The 27,285-nt window shown below is 42.7% G+C and overlaps 2 protein-coding genes and 1 pseudogene across 5 annotated transcripts; 2 read left to right on the top strand and 1 right to left on the bottom strand.

The window, feature by feature from the left end:
* The first annotated feature begins 250 nt into the window (after positions 1-250).
* On the top strand, positions 251-23,908 carry btk (Bruton agammaglobulinemia tyrosine kinase). Of its 4 annotated transcripts, none has more exons than XM_006632915.3 (19): positions 251-358; positions 6,817-6,873; positions 8,351-8,518; positions 8,864-8,968; positions 13,533-13,614; positions 13,991-14,122; positions 14,740-14,801; positions 15,358-15,551; positions 16,828-16,890; positions 17,279-17,333; positions 17,981-18,060; positions 18,590-18,717; positions 19,191-19,265; positions 19,931-20,102; positions 20,954-21,170; positions 21,703-21,767; positions 22,029-22,144; positions 22,618-22,775; positions 23,076-23,908. In XM_006632915.3, exons 3-19 carry the CDS (start codon positions 8,378-8,380, stop codon positions 23,151-23,153), a joined length of 1,923 nt encoding a protein of 640 aa, XP_006632978.1. In that variant the 5' UTR covers positions 251-358; positions 6,817-6,873; positions 8,351-8,377; the 3' UTR covers positions 23,154-23,908. The 4 variants fall into 4 exon arrangements, with proteins under 4 accessions (XP_006632978.1, XP_015207149.1, XP_015207152.1 ...); XM_015351663.2 differs by having other exon boundaries at positions 19,871-20,102; XM_015351664.2 differs by lacking the exon at positions 251-358 and adding an exon at positions 5,500-5,681 and having other exon boundaries at positions 19,871-20,102.
* On the bottom strand, positions 9,075-9,878 carry LOC138240992 (loricrin-like; annotated as a pseudogene).
* A 1,128-nt stretch (positions 23,909-25,036) lies between the features above and the next one.
* Positions 25,037-27,104, top strand: timm8a (translocase of inner mitochondrial membrane 8 homolog A (yeast)). The gene is made up of 2 exons (XM_006632914.3): positions 25,037-25,327; positions 26,419-27,104. Exons 1-2 carry the CDS (start codon positions 25,217-25,219, stop codon positions 26,578-26,580), a joined length of 273 nt encoding a protein of 90 aa, XP_006632977.1. The 5' UTR covers positions 25,037-25,216; the 3' UTR covers positions 26,581-27,104.
* The last annotated feature ends 181 nt before the right edge of the window (positions 27,105-27,285 follow it).

Raw genomic sequence — 27,285 nt, 5'->3', positions numbered from 1 at the left:
AGTCACTACAAGTCAGCATTCAAAATTCACCAGTATTGCTGCCTTCAGGGTTTTTTTAAGGACATTAGATGCCAAAGAGGCAAAGAGGGGTTAAGGTACGACACAAATCACTAAATATGTAGTCTGTCCTCTCTCAACTGACTGAATATCTCAACAAAATGTGAACAAATATGAAAATAAGCAGGAAGCAAAAGGGGAACTAGGCAGACTTAGTTCCTATTTTAAGGGTGGGGCTTTGGTGTCTGCTGTCACAGCCTGAAGAGGAATTAGTGCTGAACAGCTGTGTTGCTGTGATCTGTCGGAGGGCAGCAGGCAGCAGGCAGCCCAGCTCCTGGCAGAGCTCTCCACAAGTGCAAAGGTAAGAGCTGTGTGCTGATGTTATCTGCTCTGTTAGCACTAGGGGTCTCTGTGGGGGGAGGGCAGGATTGCTGGAGGCCACCGGCTTCAGCTCTGGAGAAGGGAAAGAGTTTCAGTCCTCCATCAGCAGGGGTGTGTCACAGGATGCTTCACATTCACAGGTCCTTGTGGTGTCTGAAGGAGCGAAGGCTTACCTTTCTTAAAATATGGATGTCTCTTTTTGTTTTATTCTGAAAAAGTAACTTCAACTTCAGCGAAAGGGTTCTTAATATTAATATTTTAGGGATGCTATTTGCCTCTTGTGCTGGAGTATCTTAATCTTCCTTTCGGGCCAGCTTGGATACCTGTCCTCCCTTGGTCCTCTTAGTCCTGATTCTTTGCCTCAGGATAATGCTCTCTGAGAAAGCCAGCTGCTCTGTGATGTATTTTCATTTCTATTTTAACCTATGTTCTGGAATTTGCATTACTATTATTCAGAAATTGAACAGATTTTGCAGACATATCAGGGGCCATCGGACTGCTGAGTAACTGACTTCAGAAGAGTAACTCTTGTGCTCTGACAGTCGGCCTAACGTTCGGGCTCCTGTACTTCTGTAATTAAGGGGACATTGTATGCAGACTCTGTGCAAGCAGGGTACAGTAAAATGGTTTTGCGATGCAAATGTGTTATTAACAGACGGAAAAACTGTAGGCACTACTCCACCACCATCCCCCCCCATATAAAAAGATCTGACATCCTGATCCAAACAATAGTCATTGTTCAAGCTGAAAATGACAGGCTGCATGAGCCGCCACCAGCTCAGCAGGGCTCATCCATCTGCTGTGAGCTTGAGGTAAAGAAGTGGTGAAGGCTTCAGAGCGGCTCTAGAGAATATATTTAACGCCTGCAGCATGGTTGGGGTTTCCTTTTAGAAATGTGTGATGAATGGTTACATTTTGGCATTAATAAAGAAAACACCAAATAAGATCAAGTTTCTGGTGCATTGCCATTTCAATGCAAAATGCAGAACGTTTCTTACTTTTTTTTTGGAAAGCAGACATGCTCGTTTTCTTAGAACATGCCAGGAAATTGATTTATGCAACCAGACTCTAAACGGGAAATTCTGCTCCTTGCCTGACTACCAGTGTACTTGTGGCTTGTCTCTTTATCTTTTCTCAGCTGTGAGATACAGAGGGAAATGACTCTAGTCCTTGGCTAATGTAGACAGTACAGGACACCATTACAACTCTTACAAAACTATAGAATTGCTGTAAAAAATAACTTTAGCCTTCTGTCTATATAATTTTTATCTTATTTGTTTGTGCCTATCAACATAGAAAGCAGCACAGACTAAAGCTCTCTTATCCTATCTTGTGAGCTGCAGAAACTTGTCTGTTTCCCTGCATTTTCAGACCTGTACCTTAATTGACAGACTCTCTTCCCACACTTTAACCCCACTCTGTGGCAGAATATGTGATTTCAGAAACTGCAACGTTCCATTTTAGAAAGTAAAATGGTTGGTTCAATGTGCAGTTTTAGTGTTGTTATCTAATTTCTGTCTGATGTATCCTGACCAGCAAAGAGACCACAACATCTACTGTATCACGTACCATCAGCTAGAAAAGGCTGGCAGTTCTGTATTTATAAAGCAGTTTCATAACATTTATATGAAAAAGAAAAGTTTTTACTGGTAGAATTATCGGATTTTATTTGTAAATATTCAAAAAGGTTAGATTTGGAGATGGCCTTTAAGGAAGAATATCTTTCATAATTTACACATAGAAAATAACATTTTAATATAGAAAATAATTTTAAAAAGTACTGTGTGTGCATACCCTCCCTTAAACAGCACGGTGTACATAATAAAATAATTATATTATGTTGAATTTTAGTAATTAACTATGAATTTACATGTTAAATGTTTTAATAAAGTCAGTAAATGTATTCAAATCATGCAGATCTTCAAACATGTTTTTAATAACAATATTTTTAATAATAAATATCATGTTTTTTTTTTATTAACCTATTTAGGAGGAATTCTAAATTAGAAGTGTTCAGTCATAATTCCACACAATAGCCTCACTTTATTGGCTCCTTAGCCAACCACAGATACTTGTGGATCCTGGTGCCCTGAGCAGGGTTGTGCTCAATGGATGACATACTGTACTGTAGCTCCAGGTCTGTAGGAATAACCTGTGGGAATAACCTCTTTTATTATTCTTTATTTATCTGCCTTATTTATCTTAGTAAATAAGATATAAAAGAAATAATCTTCTTTAGTATCACCTTAGGTCATCTAAAAAATGTAGAAGTATAATAACTGAAACTGCTGATAATTTAATTTAAGATGCAAATATCATTGCACTCATTGACCAAACAATTTGACCATGATAAGCTGAATAACGTCCTCTTGTATAGAAACGTTCTCTTGCTAAGTACACTGCCATCAGGCCTGGTTTTCACTGAGATAATCTGTTCTTTTAATGTGATAATATTAGAATATTATGTAGCACTGCTAGGCATTGGTAAATTGTTCTTTTCTTTAAAAAAGTCATGAAGTCGTGTTTATTGTGCATTCATATCAAAACACGCTCCAAATGTTATCTGCACTGATGCTTTTTAAGTAGGACAGTTCCCTACAAAATAATCAGCTTATTTAAAATGCTTTTGCAAATCATATAATGCCAGAAAGTTTAGAAAAGGTGCCATTACAGTCTGTGTTGGTTTTAATCTCTATGCTTGGTCCATCCTATGCTACCAGCTACAAAATGTGATTTAAAACTATGAGCACTATTTATCTAAAATGATTCAAGTGATCACATATACCCATATATGAAGAAGCTAGCAGGCTGTGGAAGCAAATGAGATGTTGTTCTGTGAATAATTTGCTGTTCTTATAATCTACGTCTTGAAGTAACATCTTTTGAAATACTTTCGTTATTTGTGAAAGAGAGCAACAACAACCTATTCACGATTTGTCTTTATAAAGAAAATAAAGTACCATGAGCAGCAGAGGACAGTGTAAATGAGGAACTGCTTCTTTTTACAAAACAACAAAACAAAAATAACAGGAGTAGTACTTAACATTTGTTTACTTCTTTCATCATTTTACCAAATTTTTGTGTACCGAAATCTCTCATGTTTAAAAAATGATTTAAGAATAACACAACCGAATAGTGACCGTTGGGCCACGTGTTGCTGACTTTTATGCGCACGTGCTTCGATTAGGCAGGCAGAGCCCGAGAGCGACAAAATTCATTTGTAATCTGTGGAGTTACCCTCCGTAATATCTCTTGAAATACATCTTTATAGAGCCTTTCACATGTATCAAGCTGGAAATTACTCCCTCAAATCAACAATACAGGATGTACAATTTGCATTTTCAGATACCTGGGAGCCTAACAGATTAACAATTGTTTTAATACAGTAGGTAGCAGAAACAATATTTTTTTGTTTTTGCATAGTATGTTTGTTTTTATTAATGAGACACAGCAGCTATCACCTTAAACACACTCTTTCCTTATTTTAATCTTCGCTGCATCAGGAAACTCGCAAAAAGCTAGAAATTCCTTTTAGTTACTTTTTCCAATGAACTTTCTTAGAGAAAAGGAACATGAAGGAACTGAACACTGTTGAATCATCCCTTCATTGTACCATTCTGCATATAAACCAAGAGATTCAACACATCTCCTCACTGGTGTCAGAAATAAAGAAATATACAGTATATTACTGCAGAGTCAGTGGAGTAGGAATTCTTCCCTGAATATGTACAAAATCAATTCAATGGAAGAGACCACGTCTGATGAGTGTCAGCATGTTTTGCACGCACTGAGCTGTACACAGCTACATGACTACAACATCTGAAACATTTCTGTCTCAGTCTGCAAAGTGAAATGCTAAGAGCTTTGCAGATAAGATCCCCACACTGCTGGTTCTAATCTCAAATTTGAGTTTTTTTATATTTATATTAGCATCTCGGGGTTCCTAGGTCCTTTCACAGTATTCTATATAAACAGTATTTTCAGGATAGATTTAATCTAGAACCACAGTAAGAGAAAAGTTCTGTAATTCTCATGTAATCCCAATTAAATGATGTAGGTTCTTGCCTGCTATTGATGCATTTCTTAAAACAATCTATCAATCCACTGAGTGTGAGACCACTTTAGTCCAAACTGTATTTCACAGAGAGAGGGCAAAGCCTGGAAACATCACTCATGTAAAGAGACAACGTTTGTGGAGGACTAACCACACAGAGGACATCTTCTGCCTGGTGTAAAATCAATAGACAATAAATAGGCCAGCCACTGATATGAGCAGTCCATTAAGCCCAGGCTGCAAAGTATAAAGTGGCATAAATGCAGCAATTTAAAAAAAAAATAAGACTCAAATGTCACTTTACAGTGTGCGTCCGGTGGGCCGCGTGCCCTGCGTTACTCGCTGTTGTTATGATTGCTAATTGACTAGAAGCACCCTTGCTGCTTCTATTATTGCCAGGAAGTCTGCGGGGGAAGCAGGTCCTCATCACAGCCCCACGAGCCTGATTACAGGTGGGAGAAGACCCTGCTCACTACCGCAGCGCCAGCGGGACAGTGGACAGTCTGGTGGTCAGAACGATCTCCCAGTTCATGTAGAGAAGAATGGAGGATAGCCTCAGCCCACATGCCTGTCAATGGATATACTGTACCTACGATATACCTAAGACGCACGTGGCTTCCACGCCAGCTCTGGAGCTCATACTGGGTACTAGAAGCCCCCCTTGTGTCTATCTCTAAGACATGGCAAACCCCATAACGTGGTGTGGAGCTACTCTGCTTGAAGGGCGGTAGAGGATCTTAAAAACAGTGCTGCTACACTTTCTTTCAGAAGGGATTCCTAAAGGTGAAGTTTGGTAACCTGTCAAATAACATGCCAGAACTCGGGATAAGAGACTGCAGAAAGGAAGTCTAAAATCAAGGATGGCAGAAACTGGTTCCTCAATTCAGCAGCAGTTTGTGAGCTGGGACCTTCGTTCCAGACAAAAGCTGACATTGCTGCTGGATAAGGGCAGCATGGTCCCCAAGCTGTACATGTGTTTTTCTTTAATGACAGAGGGGGGAAATACTGCATAGTTCACGCCTACAGCAGGGCAGCAACAAAAAACAACAAAAAAAAGCTAAGAACGCAAAACACTTTGTATCAGCAGTTTAGTGCATGATTAGTGTGAAGAGCAGGTGATAATCAGCAACTGAAGAGGCAGGAAATGGTTAGAGGGGTTTAAAATAGGCGTCTCAGCAGCCCTGACAGCCATGCCTCTTCAGAGAGAAAGACGAGCAGATCTTCATTCTCGCAGCTGTAATGTGGAAAGGTAAGGATGCTCCACTGGGTTTCCCGAGCAGCTCCAGCTGGAGGAGCAAGACTGCCATGCTGACGAGGAGGAGGGGTGAGGGCTGGGAGTGATTGGTGTCGATGGAGATGCACCGCGCACCAGTCTTGCATCACTTGACTTCACAGCGATAATGCAGCGAAGACTGAGAACTGTTACACTGCAACAAAACCTCACTCGTTCTAATTCTAGGCACAGACTGCAGACCTTTTCCCCAATACTGTTGGTGTCTTTTATTTTTATTTCATGCAAGACCATTTATATGTGCAACAACAGCCAGTCGAGCTCTTTTAAAAGTCTATAGGAGAGTTAGATACATATTCCTTGATTACTTTATTAGTATGACAGATGTGTGCTAGGTGGTCCTGTTGTAACAAAGAACTGCAAGTGTGGGGGTTAACCTAGCCTGCATTGTCATGAAAAATAAGTGCAAACCTTGTTTTGTTTTTTGGGCTCTTTTGTTTAGCAAAGTTTGCATATGGCTTTGACAGTTTCACCACGCACAAGGTGCTTACTGTAAATGGTCAGACTGTAGGTGTTTTACAAATGCAAATGAATTCGCCATTCAAGGTAAGTTTATTTGGTTGTTTTGTTTAATGGTTTGAAAATGGTTCTTGTAAATAGTGGATGTGTTGTATTATACAAGAGCCTCTGACTAAACAGTTTTTGGCTGGACTTTTCATCAATAATAAATAAATTCTATTAGAAATTTAGATGGTTTATTTATGTGCCCAAAATAATTATTAAGCTGTTCATGAATGTTGGGAAGTAGCCAACTGTTACTTTCTACACAGCAATGTGAAAAAGAATATTTAAACTTTCTGTGTGCCAGGAAAATATATGCAACAATGTCTGAAAAAAAACACATTTATATTCAAATAATAAGGATGGCACATGGAATCTTTATCAATGCACACGAGCAGTTTAGATGTTGAAATTTAGAATGTTGTTCACTAGTTACATTCAAGTTACAGTATTTACAACACATGTAAAGCCCAGGAAGCTTTATCTAAGGGGAAACTTCTATGAGGAAATGTTTTCAAAAAGGACATTATTTGCATTATAAGAGGCACATGCAAATTCTATTATATTTATACACAGATATCTTTCATTTCAGTTTCATTCAGAGAATTTCCCAGATGTATTGCCTTTCCTGAAAGCCCATCACCAGCAGGTAAGTCATGTTACAGCAACATAAGAATGTTTCTTGAAGGAAACCAGGGTTTGAACTTCAACAGGATGGCTGGATAGCTTATTCCAGACTCCCACTACACTTTGTGTAAAGATTAATATCTTGTAATCTTGTGTATTGGTTAAATGCACTCTTACTGATGTCTTCTGGTTCAACAGGCCTTACTGTTGATACCAAAGAAACCCATTGGGTTGCCTTTATCAGTGTCTGAGAATTGTGAATACTTTAATCAGGTCTCCTCATAATGTGCTGACAGGTTGGATGACTAGTCCATAGGATGTAATGGGTTAAAACATACTGTACATGAGAGAAGGTCTATATTAGAGGTAACACATTTCACCATCTCTGAACTGATCTAACAGCTTTAAGATGCTAGTGTGAAAGTTGCAACTGTGCTGGGTGGGTGTGACTAATGAGAGAGTGTGTGTGATCCCATGGAGACATGCCAAGGCCTATAGCAGGTTTACTGTAGGTGGAAGTCACCAGATCTTTAATAAAATAACATATGCAATAAGGTGCTCAACACAATAGCACAACACAGAGAGTACTTTAAATGTAGAAATGTATTGGTTAGCATTATAAAATCTGCAAGACATATTTCCTTTTTACTAAATGATAGAAGAAGATGGTAAAATTAAATGTATAATTAATAAGGTTGCATGCTGAAAGGGCCTTCTCTCTTCACAATGGTCACATAAGGGAAGGGTGAGATACTATGTTTGTGCTACACTGATGTGCAGTATACAGTAAGTCTCCCAGACACTGAAAGTCTGCTCAAGCCAGGAAGCTAATTTTGCACACCAACGATTGCAGGAGACCTGTGCCATTAATGACTAGACTTGAAGTACTGCACGTCCTTTCTGAATCATCTAATCTGTGTGAGGGTGCAAATAATATTAATTAATACACATTGTATGAACTTAGGGGCAATATCGGCCTTGACATTTGGAAAAAAATGTCTGATAGGAAAAATGTACTTATACACCCATGCTGAGCCATAGTTATTTTATGACACTGTAGAGAATGCAGCTGTACTTTCTGGATCTTTATCTTAAGTGGATGGCTCTTGCCTCCCTGGTTTGCTCTGGAAGGTCCTGCTGCGCTGCTTGGTCATGCACATAGAGGGTGATGTGCAAAATACCTTAATGCTCAATGGTATCATATTGCATTTCCAATGGTCACTCTCAAACAAGTTTTACAGCCATTGCTTAGAGTCATTTCTGTCAGCATCGTGTATGTAGAATTACGTGAAGAGAGTCACTGCAGCCAGCATGCTATCGATTTAAAACAACCAGTGCAGGACTCTTGTGCAGGGATCACAGTGAGATGGTCCTGTTTGAGATGGTCCAGACCCTGTTTGAAAAGGTCATGTTGCATATCCAGCAGATGGGCTTGGTCCCCTGCGGAGAAACTGATTCTTTGTCTTGCAAAGTGAAGGACTGCTGTCCTGTTGTTTCAGGTAGACCCTCAGCTGTAGGATTAGACCATGTCAGAAAACATCCTGGAAGAGATTTTTGTAAAACGCTCCCAGCAGAAGAAGAAAACCTCACCGCTGAACTACAAGGAAAGGCTCTTTATTCTGACGAATGACAAGATAAGCTACTATGACTATGATTTTGATAAAGGGGTATGTAAAGCGCTCACCACAGTAGATTGTATAAACCCAGAGGAGGCAGGGGGATCCATCATCAGGATGAATGTCTTGGCTTTTTCGATGCTTGATGTTTACTTGCTGTATGAGCTTGCTAGCTGTGTCCTCTGGTTCGTGTTTCACTGTTGATTCTGAAGGGCTTTCTCAGTGTGCCTGACAATTTTGACTACTTGAGTCAGGCTCCTTCATAGTGTGCTGACAGGATGAATGAACCATCCAGAGAACACGATGCCTGATCACAGTATGGCAGTGCTGCTGCGGTAAATCATCATCGCTGCAGCTCACCTGTTGCCGTAATCTGATGGTGTGTTTTCCACTCAGAAAAGGAAGAGTTTGAAAGGCTGCGTGGAGGTTGAGAAGATCAAATGTGTAGAGACGGTGCTTCCAGAGGAGAACGCTCCTGCAGACCGGCTCTTCCCATTCCAGGTATACAGCAGGAGTGGCAGCCTAGCTCCCATCAGCCCCTGCAGCCATTTTCCCAAACATGTTACCCTCACAGGACAGCTACCCCTGCTACACAGCTGCCCCCACATCACACCACACCTACCCCTGCTACACAGCTGCCCCCACATCACACCACACCTACCCCTGCTACACAGCTGCCCCCACACCACACCACACTTACCCCTGCTACACAGCTGCCCCCACATCACACCACACCTACCCCTGCTACACAGCTGCCCCCACACCACACCTACCCCTGCTACACAGCTGCCCCCACATCACACCACACCTACCCCTGCTACACAGCTGCCCCCACACCACACCACACCTACCCCTGCTACACAGCTGCCCCCACATCACACCACACCTACCCCTGCTACACAGCTGCCCCCACATCACACCACACCTACCCCTGCTACACAGCTGCCCCCACACCACACCACACCTACCCCTGCTACACAGCTGCCCCCACACCACACCTACCCCTGCTCCACAGCTGCCCCTACATCACACCACACCTACCCCTGCTACACAGCTGCCCCCACACCACACCACACCTACCCCTGCTACACAGCTGCCCCCACACCACACCACACCTACCCCTGCTACACAGCTGCCCCCACATCACACCACACCTACCCCTGCTACACATCTGCCCCCACATCACACCACACCTACCCCTGCTACACAGCTGCCCCCACACCACACCACACCTACCCCTGCTACACAGCTGCCCCCACACCACACCTACCCCTGCTACACAGCTGCCCCTACATCACACCACACCTACCCCTGCTACACAGCTGCCCCCACATCACACCACACCTGCCCCTGCTACACAGCTGCCCCCACATCACACCACACCTACCCCTGCTACACAGCTGCCCCCACATCACACCACACCTACCCCTGCTACACAGCTGCCCCCACATCACACCACACCTACCCCTGCTACACAGCTGCCCCCACATCACACCACACCTACCCCTGCTCCACAGACACCTCCACATTACACCCAAACTGTTCAGCAGCTCATCCCTAATAGGGAAGCAGCACAACAAAGCAGAGAAGCGTCACTTCAGTCTTTTAGTTCTTTTCAATTCAGTGGTTTCTCTTGGAAATGGACATGTTTTTTATTATGCAGTAAAAAAAGGACGCGCTCCTCTGTGTCATGTTGTGAGCTGTGCTCCTCCCCTCTCCCTCCATGTGTCAGTCCCTCGATTTGGAGGCTGTTGAGTCAGTTTCTCTTCCTCATTTAGTTAAACTCCTCCACCTCTGGCCCCTTCGGAGACTCGTGGCATGTTCAGAAGGCAACAGTGATGAAGCAGCTCATGACCTTAAGCCCAGACCCACATCTCCCACTCGGCCTGCACACAACAACATAACAATAAACCTGTTGTTGTTTTGTAGATTTGATTTTTTTTAAATCTACTACTATCTAATCTAGGTTTCTTAATTACGTTTTATAAAAAACACATGCAATGCACATGTGCACTTCTTGCAGAATGAGCTGATCTCAGTACCATTCTGTGGAAAGCTGCCCATCTGGAGAATGGGTTTTGTGCAGTGACACCAGGAGGAGAATGAGGAAACACTAAAACAAAGCGAGTCATCTTCCTCCTGACTCTGCAAACCCTTCCTGTTTGTGCTTGTGCTCAGCCTTTCGTCTGCAAGATTTGATTTGGTTGGTTGTATCAGATTCAGTATCCTTTTTCTAAATACTACTTATAGAGTATTTGTGCACACTGTGATGCAGTGTTATTATAGTAAATGTTTCCTTAAATTATTGTTTTACTGTAAAAAAACTGCCATCCATCCATTTTCATTCGCCGCTGTTTCCAGGACAGTGTTGTCCTGTCAAGCAACAGGTCCAAAGCAGGGTACACCATGGATGGGAAGCCAGTCAGTTGCAGGGCACACACCTACGCAGGCAGGCACACACTCAGAACAGGTACAGTTTTTTACAGAAGCCAATTAATCTATAGTATCAGCAGGGGAAAATCTGGGAGAAAAACAAGTGTCTGGAGGAAAGCCAAGCGAACACAGGGAGAACATACAAACTCCATGCAGGCAGCACCCCAGGAATTGAGCCCAGGGCCCCAGTGCCACGAGGCTGCAATGCTGACCACTGCGCCAGCCGTATGCAAAAAATGGAAAATTTCCACAACAAATGTTTCAAGTTCTGCCTTCTCCAAGGGTTAAAGTTTTTTCATTGAGTCATTTCATTAAATTCATTGAGTTTTTTTCCATTTATATATATATTGGCACCATATCATGAAAGTAAAAATATTTCACTGTATGAAATTAAACATAGTGTCTTTTTCTTTAGAACGTCAAAATCTGTGTGTTTCTGCTACAGTATCTAGCATGTACTGTTGTAGCATATTTCTACCACATCCTTCGTTACCACGAGTAGGCCACAATATGCATAATCCCTGCTTAACATTACTGGCATCTTCTTTATTGTGAGCTAAGCATTGCTCATGGTTTCACTTTGAGTACTCTTTCCTATTTTAACAGAAAGGCCAGTGGTAGATATACTGTAGGGCCCACTTTGTGATCCAATATTAAAAACAGCCGATGTGAAGGCTGCAAACTAATTAAGCCCTCCAGCTTGCTAATTAGTCGCTCAACATGTACAGACTGAGAAAGAAAATAGGAGAAGTGAGACTGGCTCCCTTTTTATTTTAGACTTGGCTGGGCTTCATGCTACAAGAGTTCCGCAGGTGTCAAAAACCGAAACAGAACTATCTGTCATGCCGCCTGGCTGGGGCCTGTAAATTAGCTTTCAGTTTCAGGACTAAGCATTGCTAATTATCGCAGCTAGATTATATGACAGTCTCATCTGCAATTAAATTTTAAAATGAGACCTGTCAAACTCAGACATGGCTGCGTTTTTCTGAAGGGCAGTTTCAGTGCCTCGTTTTGATGTTTTTGGACAGCAGTAACATTCAGCAGTTTTCTGGCGCGGTTTTGAAACACCAGGCCACACAGGGGGGAGACTTCCACTTCCTACAGCACGGTCACTCACCACATCAGGAACAGCGCTGGCTGTTACAAAAGAACACAAGAAGAATTTGGAACAGGAGGAGGCCACTCTGCCCAGTCCGCGCATGTGCTCGTTAGCAGATGAATGATTCAGGATCGCATCCAGCCATTTCCTGAAAGACGTCAGGGCATCAGCTTCAGAAGCCTGCCTGGGATGGTTAGGATCTCGCTCTTCCGACAATATGAAGCTGGCAGAGTGTTAATCAGCAACCGAGCTGCTCTTGTAGAACATCCTTATCTTGACTATTTGCTTGCGACAACAGGCGGTCTCACAGCAAACCACCTTCGATAAAGACAACAAAAAAATAATTTCCGACAGATTTTGTCAAGGGCTCTGAAACAGAAGCTCTATTTACAGTGCAGGGGAAGTGAAACACAGTTAATATAAAATACATAGCAGCAACCCTCAACTTTAATATCAATGTCCTAGAGGTATTTGAGTTTAACAGTTTGTTAGGGCAACATTAACAGAGATGTACTATCACCCAACAGATTCCAAAAAATAAACACAAAGATACAAATTTCACCATCATTTTCTCAAACATGGGTACTTACATTGGTTTGACATGGTTTATCGGCATCTGATAACTGTGCAGAGTGAAAATAAAAAAAACATTATATTTATGCTGTGTCACCCAGAGGCTGGCTTGTTGACGTGTGACAGCAGATACATGAGTGTCACCTTTTCTTTTATATCCACCTTCCTCCTACTAGCAGACAGACACACTGACCCATGCTGGCTCTGAGTATCCTAGGGCAAAGGGCAAAGGGCAAAGGGCAAAGGGGCTGTTTTCCTCGGCTTTCTTAGCAATATTAACATCACTGTGGTCTGCACACTGACAGGTTCTGTCTCTGGAGCCCGAACAACCATTTGGCCAGGGCATCAGCTTCAACAACATGGCTGGGTTAGATGTTCCAGAGTACACTTCCACTTGTGTCCTCAGATTTGTGTTTCACTGCTCATTCTGGAGAAGTAGAGCGAGATGATTTTGCCTTCGAGCATTTTGTATACTGGTATCAGGTTCTCTCGTAGACTTTTCTGATCAAAAGTAAAATGGTTCAGTTCCTTCAGCCTGTCGGTGTAGCTCATTCCCTTAAGCCCCCGAATGTGTCTGGTTGCTCTTCTCTGGGCTGATTCCAGAACAGCAATATCTCCTCTATAACATGATGACCAAAGTTGCAGTCAACATTCTAAATGAGGCTTTATTAGTGTGTTGTACAATTCTAACATATTATATCACGCAAGACCTCTTCACATTTCCTTTAATTTCAGAAACTCGCAGCGGTAGAGCAGCCAGTCTCACCGATTACCATATTAACATTCAAATATACTGTTTCCTTCCTGGCTGTTCATTGCTTCCTTTTTTATGCTGAACTTGGGAAAGTTTTGTAGTTTTTGAGAAGTTACAAAGCAATGAGGAGATTAACACCAGTTCATTCAGTGGCATGAACAGGAGTCCACTCTGTAACCAGCAAGTCTGTTGCTTCTTCTTTGCAGATCATCTATGACGAAGGGCCTCTGTACATTTTTGCAAAAAACGAAGACATTCGAAGACAGTGGATCCACAAGCTGAAGCATGGTAAATGGCAAGTTTACAGACCATTAGATCAATGGCCTAGGGCATATATACACAAGCTGGCACTAGACCACTATTTCCCAGCACTCATCACCCGACACCCCCTCCAGCATCCTCAGATTTCTATTAATGTTCCACATCGGACAGCTTCAAGTCTATGCATTAGAAAATAGTATGCAGTAAACACCCCTTCATGTAAAGACATATCATTGACCTGTGCTGGTAAAAGACAGCAACAGTAATTGCAAAAGCCCTGAAACTGAAAACAGAAAACAGCCACAGCTCATTTATGAACGTGCTCCTCCCCCAGGCGTCATAAAACAAGAGCACATTGATCCACTGATTCAAGAGGCACTTCTTCCATTTTGTGTTTTCGCAGTGGTCAGGTTCAACAAAGACCTTGCACAGAAGTACCACCCCTGCTTCTGGGCGGACGGCATCTGGCTGTGCTGTCAGCAAGAGGTCAAGCAGGCCCTGGGGTGCCGCGTTATAGAGACCACTAAGAATGGAGGTCAGTACAACCCGACTACACAGGAAACAGCCCAGGGTTACCCAATCTGATGACCGCAGGTCATCATTTAGTAAACCACTGGTTTCTTACAGTACAATACAGCTAAACAGCCTTAACCTTCAGTAAAGCACAGAAAGTGGAGAGTGGTTGTGTGCTGTCTTGTTGAGAAACCAATGTATCTCTTGGGTACCACTTACCCAGCTTGAAACAACAATAATAAATCCATTTAAATAGATTCACAGTTTGGACCTTACAGCTGCCCCAAGTGCTAAGAAAAGCAGAAGACCAAAGAAGTGGTGTGTGTAATATAAAAGGAAAAACAGTGGTAGATGCCTTACAGGCTGCTGAATACAGCTCTGGCCATCTGTACTGCCACACTGAACTACATTTAAGTGAGATGGATGACAGGAGATTCCCGACAAATAAGTGTAGTGTAACAAATGCTTTATTATTAATATTACGGCTTAAAATGTATTGAATTATGTGGTCAATGGGTATATCTGCAATTGAACAAACGTTAGGGAAGCACCTCCGTTTCCGTTTCTGGAATTGCTGTGTGAGCTGAAAACTATCACATGTCTCCATGTCATCTACCACCTTGCCCACATTCCTTCCAGGATTCAAAGGATCTCGACGGAAATCCCGGAAGCCACTGCCTCCTACACCTGTGGAAAGGGAGGTAATGTCCTCAGTGTTGTTTTATTTCCAAAACCACAAGCGCGGTAGCTGATTCTAAGGATGAGGCACCATTTTGACCTCACTTGGCATGCATGTCCATTTCAATGTGTTTCTAAAATGAGCAAGGAAAGAAAAATGCATTGGTTAAAGAGTAAGTGCATTCACCAGACCTGACATAATATCGATATTTATTTAATTCCACCGTTTCTTCTGCCAGAGAATTCAAGTACTTGAACCAAAATGTGCATTCAAGGTTTTACTGAATAAAACATGAGTGACTGAAACACTAGGACAAAGCAAAGTGGAAACTAACGAGGAGCCCTCGCTTGTGCAACAAGCACAGTTAGGCATCACTGAGCCCTGTTTCTTCTGCAGAGGGAGCTTTCTTCACACTGACTGGGTAAAACTCACTCTCTCTGTGCTCTTGACAACAGAGTAGGTTTAGCTTTCAGTGAGGTGTGGATGCCGCGTGAGGACACAGCCCAAACTTAGAAACGGTCTCGGGCCTTCAAGACCTCAATGCCTGCTATGTTCTCTCCCTCCCTCCCCGGGGAAAGGTCTCCAGGCCTCTCCCCCCACAGCCGCCCCCCCAGCCCCAGCCCCCGCCCCCCGAACCGACCTGCCTGACGGTGGTGGCGGAGTACGATTACACGCCCATGACCGAGCAGGACCTGCAGCTGCGGAAGAACGAGGAGTACACCATTCTGGACAGGAGCGACACACACTGGTGGAGAGCGAGGGACAAATACGGGTAGGAGGAAGGGCAGGATGGTTGCACTGTGGGCAGGCGGCACATGTGCCCTGACCACAGGAAGGGCAAGCTGGGGAGGGTGGGGACAGGGCCGCTGGGAAGGCATGAGTTTCATCTGCAGATATGCAGTGCAACCAAAACCATTCATCTGACGCTAATAAGAGATGGAAGAACAGAATTTATTCTCAGCTTTTGGATTTTATTTAATCAGCCATGACATGCCCTTTGACCTGCAGGAAGACACAGATGACAGAAGAGATAATAAACCACAGGCAGAGGGAGCAGTTATGGTTGGGGGGAGGCACAGGAACAGGCAGAGCGATGACAGGGTTCTTTCAGGAGGGTGAAAAGCTGTGACAAGACACCAACAAACTAAGATTAAAACTCAGTAATTAGAAGCTCCCAACTGGGAGTTAGAAAATCTTGTGTTCAGCTAAAATGTTTCACTGTTTTAAACTTTAAAGACAATTGGTCTCTGTTTAATATGCACCCGTTTCATATTAGTGTTGAATTTCCAACCAGTGACTTGTAAAACCACATGCTGCCTTGGAAAAAAAAAGCATTTTGGAATGAATCCTAAAAAAGGAGACAGGTTTGAATTAAACGCTGTTTAAAAGCAGTTTATGAATCAAGCTTTTAGTAATGTGGCCAAGGGGAAAAAACTCAATTAGCAAATACAGTAGTGGTGGCAGCTGGAGGAAGAGTAATTAGGACATGGTACTGGGCTTCGCTCTTGCAGAGATAATGTCGAATCCCCTCAATCACCAGAGGACACTTACACTGCTTTCTCAATGCACGAATGAACTGGTCTTCACAGTCTATTAACATGAAGATAGGGAAGCCCTAAAGGAGCATCATGAAATTATGGTTGTAGCAGTTGTTCTCCTCTTAAAAAGAACATAGAAAAAAATTGAATCAGGGACAGAACAATTTCAAACTTGATATTGATATTAACTCACTGTATAGTACCAACTCCACTTATAAGGCTTTCAAATGTCAGACTGGCCAGACTACAGTACATTGTTCGTCTAAACATGGAAGAACACTGCTGCAATTTCTAGGCTTCTTTTTTGCAAAGATGAAAATATTTATAGTTTTAAAAATATTTAATGTCTATATGTATAGACATATATAACATATCAATAAGGACATCATTTGCTTGAGGACACGGTCACTTAAAAAGAGACATCCCTTATCTGCATAACAGGTGAGGTATAGTCTCTGCTGGTGTAATGACAAAAGTTTTCATTTTATTCCTTCTGTTTTCTCTCAACAGAAAAGAAGGCTACCTACCCAGCAACTATGTGATTGAGGCTGGGAATGAGCTTGAAAGGTTTGAGTAAGTAAGACGTCTCTGACACAGACACGCACATACTCCCACCAGGGCCAAGGAAACCGGAGCACCTGGAGGAAACCCATGTGAACATGGGGAGAACATGCAAACTCCACACAGACAGCACCCCAGCCCTGCAAGGCAGCAACGCTGACCACTGCGCAACCATGCCACCCTGTTGGTAGACATTCTGATTATTATTCAAACCTATTCTAACTATTCAAAAGTTAAAAAAAACAAAGGGAAGACAATGTTGAATCCTCACACATGGGGATTCCTGCCGCGGTGGTTAACTGCTCGATGGGCTGGTGGAAGGGTATTCCCTCTGGCTCAGAGGAACCACAGTGTGGGCAACAGCGAGGGGCTCATGTGTTTTCATCTGCCTGATTTCCAGCTGGTACTGCAAGAACACGAACCGCAGCCAGGCGGAGAACCTTCTGAAGGCAGAGGTTAGTGCTGACACAGGTGGAGACTTGTCTCCTTCTGCATTCAAAGCCATGCAATATGAGCATTCAAAGCCTTCTGTTACCACACTGCACCAGTTGTAGAAGGATCCATGAAAGTCAACAACATAAATTATAGTGATATATTTTAAATGATACAAATTAAATTAAAATAGAAAACTATAGTGATATATGACATCTTTTCAAAGTTCATATGCAGGTACCTAATTTTAATTTTGTAATTTTGTGTTCAGATATATGATTTTTGCACAAAATAAAATACTATTAAAAGTGTAAAATTGATTTTAAGAAGGTCTTTTAATGAGGTTGATTATCATTTTACAACAGATGTTAAAAATACTCGATTTATACGAGTGCATTCAATAGGAATATGTGGTCTTCTCCTGCAGAATTTCCAGAAGGCAGCAAGAAGCCAAGAGCTCCAGATCCCTAAGCAATATTCTAAGAGTCAGACACACAGACCATATATGTTGGAATAAGACTATTTAATTCAGTATGTGATTGAATCAGAAAATCATGCAACTGCTGGTCAGCACACAGTTCAATGTTTGTAAGAACAGCTCAGATTTAAGACAAAACGAGCAACAAAAGTGAAAGCAAACATCTGTCTGTTTTGCCTTGTATTTTCATAGAATAAGGATGGAGGCTTTTTGGTGCGAGACTCTAGTAAAGCTGGAAAATACACTGTCTCTGTGTTCACAAAATGTCCAGGGTAAGTCAAGGAAGGTTACTCTTTTATTAAGCACATTAATTAATTAGCTGTATTAGGAGACACATTTTTGGGCATTCAAGGTTTTAGCTTTCAGTAGGGCTGTGCAGTTCAGTATATAGAGTGTATACAGTATATATAATAGGTGTCATTTATATCTCTGTATAAAACCATAAATAGAGCAGATGTAACAAGAGGAATACACAATGCTTAGTTAGCAGATTTTCCATCACTAAAACCTAACCAAGGCAGAAGCATCTTAAGTCTGACAGATGTAAGCACACAGATACACAGGATTCACTGGACCCAGGACAGAGTTCAGAAGCAAGAGCAGAACATGATTCATCTAAGGAAAAGAGATGGAAATATATTACATGCTAAACCCATGACTTGTTTACTGGTCTATAACCAGAGCACATAGTCTGAAGAAGTCTGAAACTAACTGCTTTAAGCCTTAATCTGCTCCTTTCCACACTGCTGTCAACTCCCAGTTCACTGGTACCTGCTGAAATGTGGACTTTTGTTTCCCCAGGGACGCCTCCGGAAGCTGCAGGCACTATAACATCTGCACAACAGCGTCAGGCCAGTTTTACCTGGCAGAAAAACACAACTTCAACACCATCCCAGAGCTCATCAACTACCACCAGCACAACGCTGCAGGTGCACCACTGGGGGCGCCTGGGGTCCTTCCCTTTAGAACTGGGGGTCCTCAGCTCACAAGGAAGTAGGGCTTTTGATGAAAGATAACTCATAGCCCTTTTGTCAAGCACATGGTGACGTTACCTGAAACCTCACAGAAGGGGCCAGTTTTGTATTTACGAAGAAAGGAAGCTGATGGCTTTGGCACGGGTGCACTCAGTATTCACATAAAGACATAATGACACAGAATGATCCCATATTTCACAATAAGAGACTTATTTGGGCCTGTCTGAAGGGGTAGGGCAACAGAGACTATTTGTCATAACAAAAATTATATTATGAAACTCCTATAGGACTCCTCTTATTCTGTGATTCTCTGACCATTACATTTCCCCATCAACAAGGGCAATCAAAATTGAAAAAACTCCTGAAAATGAGCCCAGTTGAGAATCACAGCTGATGTCGTTGTTCTGTCTTGTGTGCGGTTTCCCCAGGCATGGTGAGCAGACTGAAGCATGTAGTTTCTGCCCGAGCTCACAGCGCTCCCTCCACCGCAGGGCTGGGATACGGTGAGCATGATCCCCGCACTCCGCAAACCCCTACGACATGACAGGACACGATTTTCAGAAGGCTGTTGATGAGGTTCCTCACGATAGTCCCTCACTAATTCTCTAAATGGACTTGCTTCAGACAGGACACGGAGAGTAAAGAATGCTCAAGCTGAGCTGATGTAATCACTGGAGTACCTCAGGGATCTGTATTAGGACCACTGCTCTTCCAAATCGATATCAATGATCTACATTTCCGGTTCAGTTAGTAAACTAGTTTAGTCTGCAGATAATCCCAAATTAGGAGGATTAGCAAACACTACAGGCACAGTCAAAGAAAGAAAGTAATAAGAATCTATTATTTTCATTTTGTAATGTCTTTGGAGAGGCAATAAAAAAGAAGACAGAACATGATAGTGCTGAGTGTTGTAGTATATATATAGTTGAAAACGTTAACTTAAATGAAGACATTAAGATACCACCATACTTATTTTTCTCTGGTGAGAAAACAACAGAAAGAAGGAGACACATTGTACTTTTAGAAAATATTTTTAAGTGGCAGAACAAAAAGACGCTGGACTTTGTGACTGCCTCAGTGAAAAAGTCATGTGCACTGTCACTAACAGCTGGTTGGCCCGGATGTCACACTCCCAGCCTCACGGCTGTGGCCCTTGCGTTTGCTACAGGGATCTGGGAGATTGACCCTCGTCACCTGACCTTCATCAAGGAGCTGGGCAATGGACAGTTTGGGGTGGTCAAGTACGGGAAATGGCAAGGCCAGCATGATGTGGCCATTAAGATGATCAAGGAAGGTTCCATGTCTGAGGATGATTTCATCGAAGAAGCCAAAATCATGATGTAAGTGTGCACCTCCACTGAGATTACAACAGACTAGAGGCTCCTGACTTGTTGATCCTGGAAAGACACATTCTAAAAGCTATCTTTTGTCCGGCAATAACAAATAGATAAAGCCACTGTTTTTGTTAAAAAGCCAGTTTTTAATAGTTTAACAGTAAAAAGACAGAGAACTAATTATTTCTACATTAACTACGGTTGGAAATACAAAGCATTAAAATACTAGAGGTTATTATCAAATAGCACAGGGGATTTTAAAAGCTCACTTTTGGGGAAGTTACTGTATGTTCATGTTTTTTGTAATGGCACAAATGAAGATACGATCACAATGGAGTTTAGTGCCATTACTGTGTTTTTCCTCTATGTCTTTAACAAGCATGCAGGTCCTGTTCTTGGCTTCATTGTTTCTCACACAGTAAAACAATACTGAGAGAATTTCCTGTTCATGAGCACCTGCCGGAAGAGCACTCTGCTGGGCATGTGGGAAAGTAGAGTTCCTTCTGCAACTCTACTGTACAGAAATTCTCCCTGTACAGAAAAGGTGCACTGTTCCTCTCCGAAGGGGGCTCCATTGTGAGAGCACCACTGTGTTAGTGCTGCAATATAAAGTGCATAACAAAAGCAATAAAACTCCAACATTTTGCACATCCTGGTGAAAGTCTGCTAGTATCTCCTGTGTCCTATTCTTGATTATGTAAATATGTTACCAAGGCAATGCTTTGCATTTTGCATGTTATGTTACCAACACATGCTGTTGTTGTGAAGGCCTGATAAGAAAAAGATCATGTGTTCAGCGCTGAGAGCTCTTGAAAAATGTAATGGGTTTTAGACTTGCCTCTTCTGTGCTGACCTAGGAAGCTTCGACACCAAAATCTGGTGCAGCTGTATGGCGTCTGCACCAAGCAGAGACCCATCTACATTGTGACGGAGTTCCTCGCCAATGGCTGCCTGCTCAGCTACCTCCGCGAGACCCTCAAGTTGCCCAACCAGGTGCAGCTCATGGAGATGTGCAAAGACGTCACCGAAGGAATGGCCTACCTGGAGTCCCAGCAGTTCATCCACAGGGACCTGGTCAGGACTGGCTCTGTCCTCTTTTCTGATAGCAGACTCCCTCACACAGTTCTTGCACACAGTTTTATGTCAATGTAAACTACAATGTGTCATATTTTTATCCCAGTGTCTCAGCATTTCTGGTAACATAAGTACAATTTACAGCTTTCATATTTTTACTAAATCTAGCTTCGTTTCAGTCGAAATTCTCCACTGCATTATAGCTCATAATAATAACAACTGCATAATGGCTCTTTGGCCCTGTGTGGGTTTAAATGTTCTCACTGTGCTCGTGTTTGTTTCACTGGGGTGTTCGGTTTCCTCCAAGAGACGTGCAGTTTGGCTGGAGCTGGAGCGTCCTGAGTGTGTCCTGCAATGGGCTGCAGTACCCTACAGGGTCTCGTCTTGCCTTGTGCTCTTGTGCTCTGGGCTCCTGGCTGTCATGCCCTGAACAGGAGTAATTTGACTGTCTAATAATGGAATGATGAAAAAATGGGGGAAGCTCCGAAGATGAGGCTTTTATTGACATCTTCATTTCATTTGTTTGTCTCAGGCTGCCAGAAATTGTCTGGTGGATAGTAACGGGACAGTCAAGGTCACCGATTTTGGACTGTCAAGGTAAGGGGATCTTACACCGCTAATCAATACCGATTTCCGAGCTGCACTAGCGCAGCACTTCTCACAGCCTTGAGCAGTTCGATGCCTGAGGGCTTTGCCTATTGAGCTTAATTGAACGCAAAGAAGCATAACTGAGTGAACTGCAGAGTCTAATTAACACGTTCCGGAATGAAAGCCTCATCTCCTGAAGATTCTCATGCTGGGATAATCCAAGCCCGTCTGAAGCTGCTGTTGATCCCACTGTGTCCCCGCCTCTCCCAGGTACGTCCTGGACGACGAGTACACCAGCTCCTCCAGCAAGTTCCCTGTGCGCTGGTGCCCCCCTGAGGTCCTTCTGTACTGCAAGTTCAGCAGCAAGTCCGACATCTGGGCCTTCGGTCAGTCTTCACCCCCCGCGCTCTCGTCTCCGTCTGTCTGAAGACCACCATAGTTCTCACCGAACAGACACAGGACACACTTTCAGTTCTCTTATTTAGGGGAAAGGGAGGATGGAAATACTACATTTCTCCACATTGCAGTTTCGATTTAGATGATAGATAAGACTTTATTGATTCCGGAGGGAAATTGATGTGTTACAGCAGCCCAGCCCAGGATAAGCAAAAAAAACAGACATCAGAATAGACGAAAAATTACAATGCGTACAGCAATACAAAATTAATACATAATAAAATAAATACATAGGTGTGTGCAAAATATGCTCATAGTCACTGTAAAAACAATAAAATATGTGCAAAGTGTGCATAGGTATATACAGATTGAGTGTCCAAAAATATTTGGAATGTTGTTGTTTTAGTAATTGTTTGTCTTTTGTTATTGATTCACAAAGCCCTTTTTCTGTGTACGTAAACAGGGGTCCTGATGTGGGAGATCTATACTCTAGGGAAGATGCCCTATGAACGCCTCAACAATACAGAAATTGTGGAACAGGTGTCAGGGGGGGTGCGGCTCTATCGCCCCCAGCTGGCCAATGAAAGGGTTTACAGCATCATGTCTAGCTGCTGGCATGAGGTGAGGTTAATAAATGTACATACGATCAGCGTCGTGTACAGTTAATGTCAAAAAGTAATCCATTTAATTTACAACTTGTGTAAGGGATTGATTTCTGAAATCAATAAGAGCTTGAGAAAACTTGGGGCGTTTTTAAATTGCTCCGTTGTCTTTATCATTGCACTGGCGCTCCATCTAGTGGCCACACGTGCAATTAACACCAAAACCCAATTATTTGTGACCGTCTCCAACTAAATTGATTCATTGTGCCTACCTTTTTCCGTTTTACATGAATAATTTTATGTTATTTTTTTTTTTTAGAAACCAGAGGAGAGACCATCATTTCAGGGACTTCTTTTATATATTCAGGAAATTCTATATGAGCTTCAGGAGCTTTGAATATGTTATTTTTTTCTGGAGTACTTCCTTTTAGATCCTGCGCGCTGTTAAAATACAATAAAACAATCTTCAACAGAGCGAAGACACATTTCTGAAAGTTGGTTCCAGTAACAGACCACAGAAACGTGTCTAAGTACAATGAATTTACAGTAATGTTAATAATTAACAAAGTCCTGAAATGTCAGAGAACCCAAACAATGTGAAGAAAACTTTGAATTACATTATTCGGGCACCTTTAAGGAAGTTTGCAGGCGAGCAAGTGTGTGGCAAACCTGTTTGGGAACCTGTTTTCTTCTGCTCCGAATCCTGAGAGAAAGCTAATTTGTACAATTTGCAGCCACCAACATTATGTGCATCTTTTTGTTGTAAGAACACTTATAAAATTGTTCAGCCACAGTTCCTTTTTCATGTTTACGTCGTGACATGAAAAAGGATACAGAGTGTTGATAGTGCTAATTGATCAGGGTAAAAGCACAAAGCCTTGTGTTGTTGCTGTTGAATAATTCGATTCAAATGCCACGCATGTCTATTTCTCCCACTGTCACCTTCAAAAGGACACAGCATGCTCCTAATTGCCTCAGGACAGGATCAGGGGTTTCAGCTCTAGGGAGTCCTGTGTCTGCTGGGTTTCACTTAGATGTCTTTATCGGATCCTTTTCTTGAAGTGGCTGAAAAGCTTCTAAAATCCAATGGAATTCAGCTTTAGATGTTAAATGTGCTCTAAAAATTATTATATAAATAAATTATTTGAGTTATGTGTGGGGTTTTATTTCCTTCAGGTGTTTACTTGGTTGCTCTGAGTTAAGATATCTTGTGCAAACAGAACCATGTTTTAAGCAAAGCACTTCATTAATAACTGCAATGAGTTACTATGAATTTTAAATCTATTAGTCTATTATGTGTATTAGCCTATATAGTTCAGGTGGGTAGCGTCAGCATGCTCAGGCTGCAAAGGAACAAGTAATACTGTGTTCATTCCATGCTGAAAAGGGAAGTAAGAAAACACAACATTTCAGCCTTGGAGCCTTCTTCAGGTGTGTTTATTAGCCTATATTATAATAATATATTATAATGATATTATTAAGTGTAATAAATAAAATATATTAGTATATTAATTATTAGTTTCAACAAGGAGACTATACTGTTAAAAGGTGCCATCCTTTAGATGAGACATAAAACCAAGATCCTGACTCTCTGTGGTCATTAAAAATCTGTGGCATCTCTTGCAATGAGCAGGGGTGTTACCCTGGCGTCCTAGACAAATTTCCCCCTGGCCTTTACCAATCATGGCTCTTTTCTCCATATTACTGAGAGCTGGTGTTTGGGAAGTGGGCTGGCGCACTCTGGCTGCTGTCACGTCATGCAGGTGGGTGCTGCACACTGGTGATGGTGGAGGGGAGTCCCCATTACCTGTAAAGTGCAGTGGAGTGTCCAGGAAAGCACTAAATAAGTATAAGGAATTATTATTAAAAACAGACCATGTTCAATAAAGTACAGTTAATTCACACTGCTGTGCTGAACAACTGGAGTGTACCAGCACTAAAACATCGTGCTGGTAACCTTTAAATAAATGAAGACTTTAAACTTTGAATCCTCTTAACCTTTTAAAAAATAACCATATTTAATGGTCAATAAGGAACTGCACACTGGCCGAACAGTATTTGTGTGCTTGATGAAATAATTGCACTTAATGCGGTAACTAGCGCCTTTGTTAAGGCACGAATGGGTCCAAAATAACACCTACACAAAGTAGAGCTCATTGCATCATCTCCGAGATGTTCTATGACCCGAGAAAGGGCAACAATCCCGATTCTCTTGGAGTGCACTTTCGCAACTAGCAGGAGATCAGCCAAGGCGTGTGCTTCCCCGCAAACTCTTCCCCTACGTCCCTTCCGCTTCCTGTGAGCGGCCCCGCTTGCTCATGCACACACGTGAAGGTCAGGAACCGCGATCGCTGAGCGCCTGGGCAAGTTATCCGTCTTGCGTCTGGGACATGAGCGGGTCATTACAGTTTATTTTAATTCGCAACAGAAGCTAAAAGTGAGGAATCCGTCGAGTGTGAAATGGAAGGACAAGGAGTGACGGCGGACCCTCAGCTCCAGCAGTTCATTGAAGTGGAGTCTCAGAAACAGAGGTTTCAGCAGCTGGTTCACCAGATGACAGAAGTGTGCTGGGTAGGTCGATGTGGAGCGATACTATGTCATAATTGTACCTTTTTTTTTTTACAAGAAAATGCAAAGTCCCCTTACGCAAGGGAAACTTTAGCTCGCGTGCCTTATTGAAACACGGTGTTTATTTTTTGTTCAACAAAAACCGGAGTAGCCGATATACGTCTCTTGTTCCGAGTTCTTAGGATTTTATAGAACCAGATCTAATGAATGAACAACGATCCATAAACACACAAATAATAACGCATAGTTATATATATGTATTCCTTCTCCTTCTGAGAAGAAATAAAGACTGTAAACATTTTCTTCGTCCGTTTTCTTGAACGGATTAACTCGGTTGAAGCCGAAAAGTCGTTTCGACAAGCTTGTGATCACGTTTGCTTTAACTGGAGCTATATCCCGCGGAGATGAGGCTCGTTTAACCCTGAAGTTCAACTAACCCTTTACTTTTCATTTTACAGCCAGTGAAGAAAAAGACATAAACTGTATTATACGTAGCCTGGCTTTAAATTTGGTCCTAAAGCTTCTGATGCTAGTATCTTATTACGTTGGTACTGCTGCGTAGCCTGATGTGTGAGGATTTCAGAAACAGACAGGCCGGGCCTGCTCAATACCGGGAGACCTTCGGGGAAGACCAGGTGTGTCTTTACATTGTGTTCTTTGCAGTATGGTGACCAGGGACACTGCACCGTATAAAGTATTGCGCTACAGGTAAGCGGCCAGACTGTCGCTACAGATCCCAGGGCACTGTGGACGAAAGTAGGGTGCTCACCCCCCAGTGTCCTGGCGACGGTCCACTCTGGATGTGATCGGTCTGGTCTTCCTCCATTTTCCTCGCGGGCAGGTGCAGCAGGTTCTCGCTCCTCCAGCTGATGGCTGAAGTGGGTCCCCCTCCACATGTGGGACCCTTCGGGCTGAAAAGCACAGGGTGGACACAGCAGTTCCCGACTTACTGCAAGGGTGAAAGCCCAGGAAGAGCACCGGGTGTTCAGCCCCGTTTGTCACGAGCCGGCACTGAGCTGTCACAAACGATGCGGGCCTTCAGTGCACAGCAGCGGTGTAGAATTCAATGCTCCTTCTTGATTTCCCATTTACAGGACAAGTGCATGGATAAGCCGGGGCCGAAGCTGGACTCCAGAACAGAGACTTGCTTTGTGAACTGTGTAGAGCGCTTCATCGACACCAGCCAGTTTATCCTGAACAGACTGGAGCAGACCCAGAGGGGCAAGGTGTCCCTCTCGGAGAGCATGTCTGACTGAGCCTCGCGGGGGCACGGAGCCGGGCCTGAGCACAGCGCCACAGACATGGGGGTGCACCCGCGAGGGACTGACGGGGCAGGCCAGGGGCGCGAAGACAAGTACAAATGCCCCTGGACTGCCGGCACCCCCTGCCATGTTGTTTTACCCCAAGGGCTGATTCTGACACCTCCCTCATCTCTCCGGGTTCTAGGAGTCATTAGTGAAAGATTTCAGTTTCGTAAGACTACGGAGTTGCCTTTAATTTGAAATCCCCAAAATGTTTACTACATGCAGAGTAAACCTGTTCAATGTATGTAAGTGAAAGGTAAAACCACCTCTGGTTATGGAAAGGTTGTATTGTGTGCATGGATGAAAACGATGATGAAAAGTATGTTAACTGTTGGTGGCTCAGTCCATTCAAAGCTTTAAAGTGTTTAAATTGAATTTTAGTGTGAACATTCGACAGCGGGAAGCTCTCAAAATACACCTACAGTGTGACATTGTTTGCCCTGTTTCCATTTCAAATATAGAAAACTGAAATCGTACTGCTTGAAGTCAGTTTTTTTAGTTAGGTTTGATTTTTTTTTTAAAGTAACGTTCGTGCTGAATTCCTTGTTAAGCCATTCAGTGAGGTTTTTAGGATGTGAACTATGTTAATTTGAGTGAGAAAACAGACTCTATTGTGCTTTTTAGCCACTAAACAATCTAAGGCACCTCTTGCATAAA

The sequence above is a fragment of the Lepisosteus oculatus genome, chromosome 8 (assembly GCF_040954835.1).
Source record: "Lepisosteus oculatus isolate fLepOcu1 chromosome 8, fLepOcu1.hap2, whole genome shotgun sequence".
Lineage (NCBI taxonomy): Eukaryota > Metazoa > Chordata > Actinopteri > Semionotiformes > Lepisosteidae > Lepisosteus > Lepisosteus oculatus.
The sequence above is the reverse complement of the archived record's forward strand: the minus strand, read 5'-3'. Positions and strand labels throughout refer to the sequence as shown.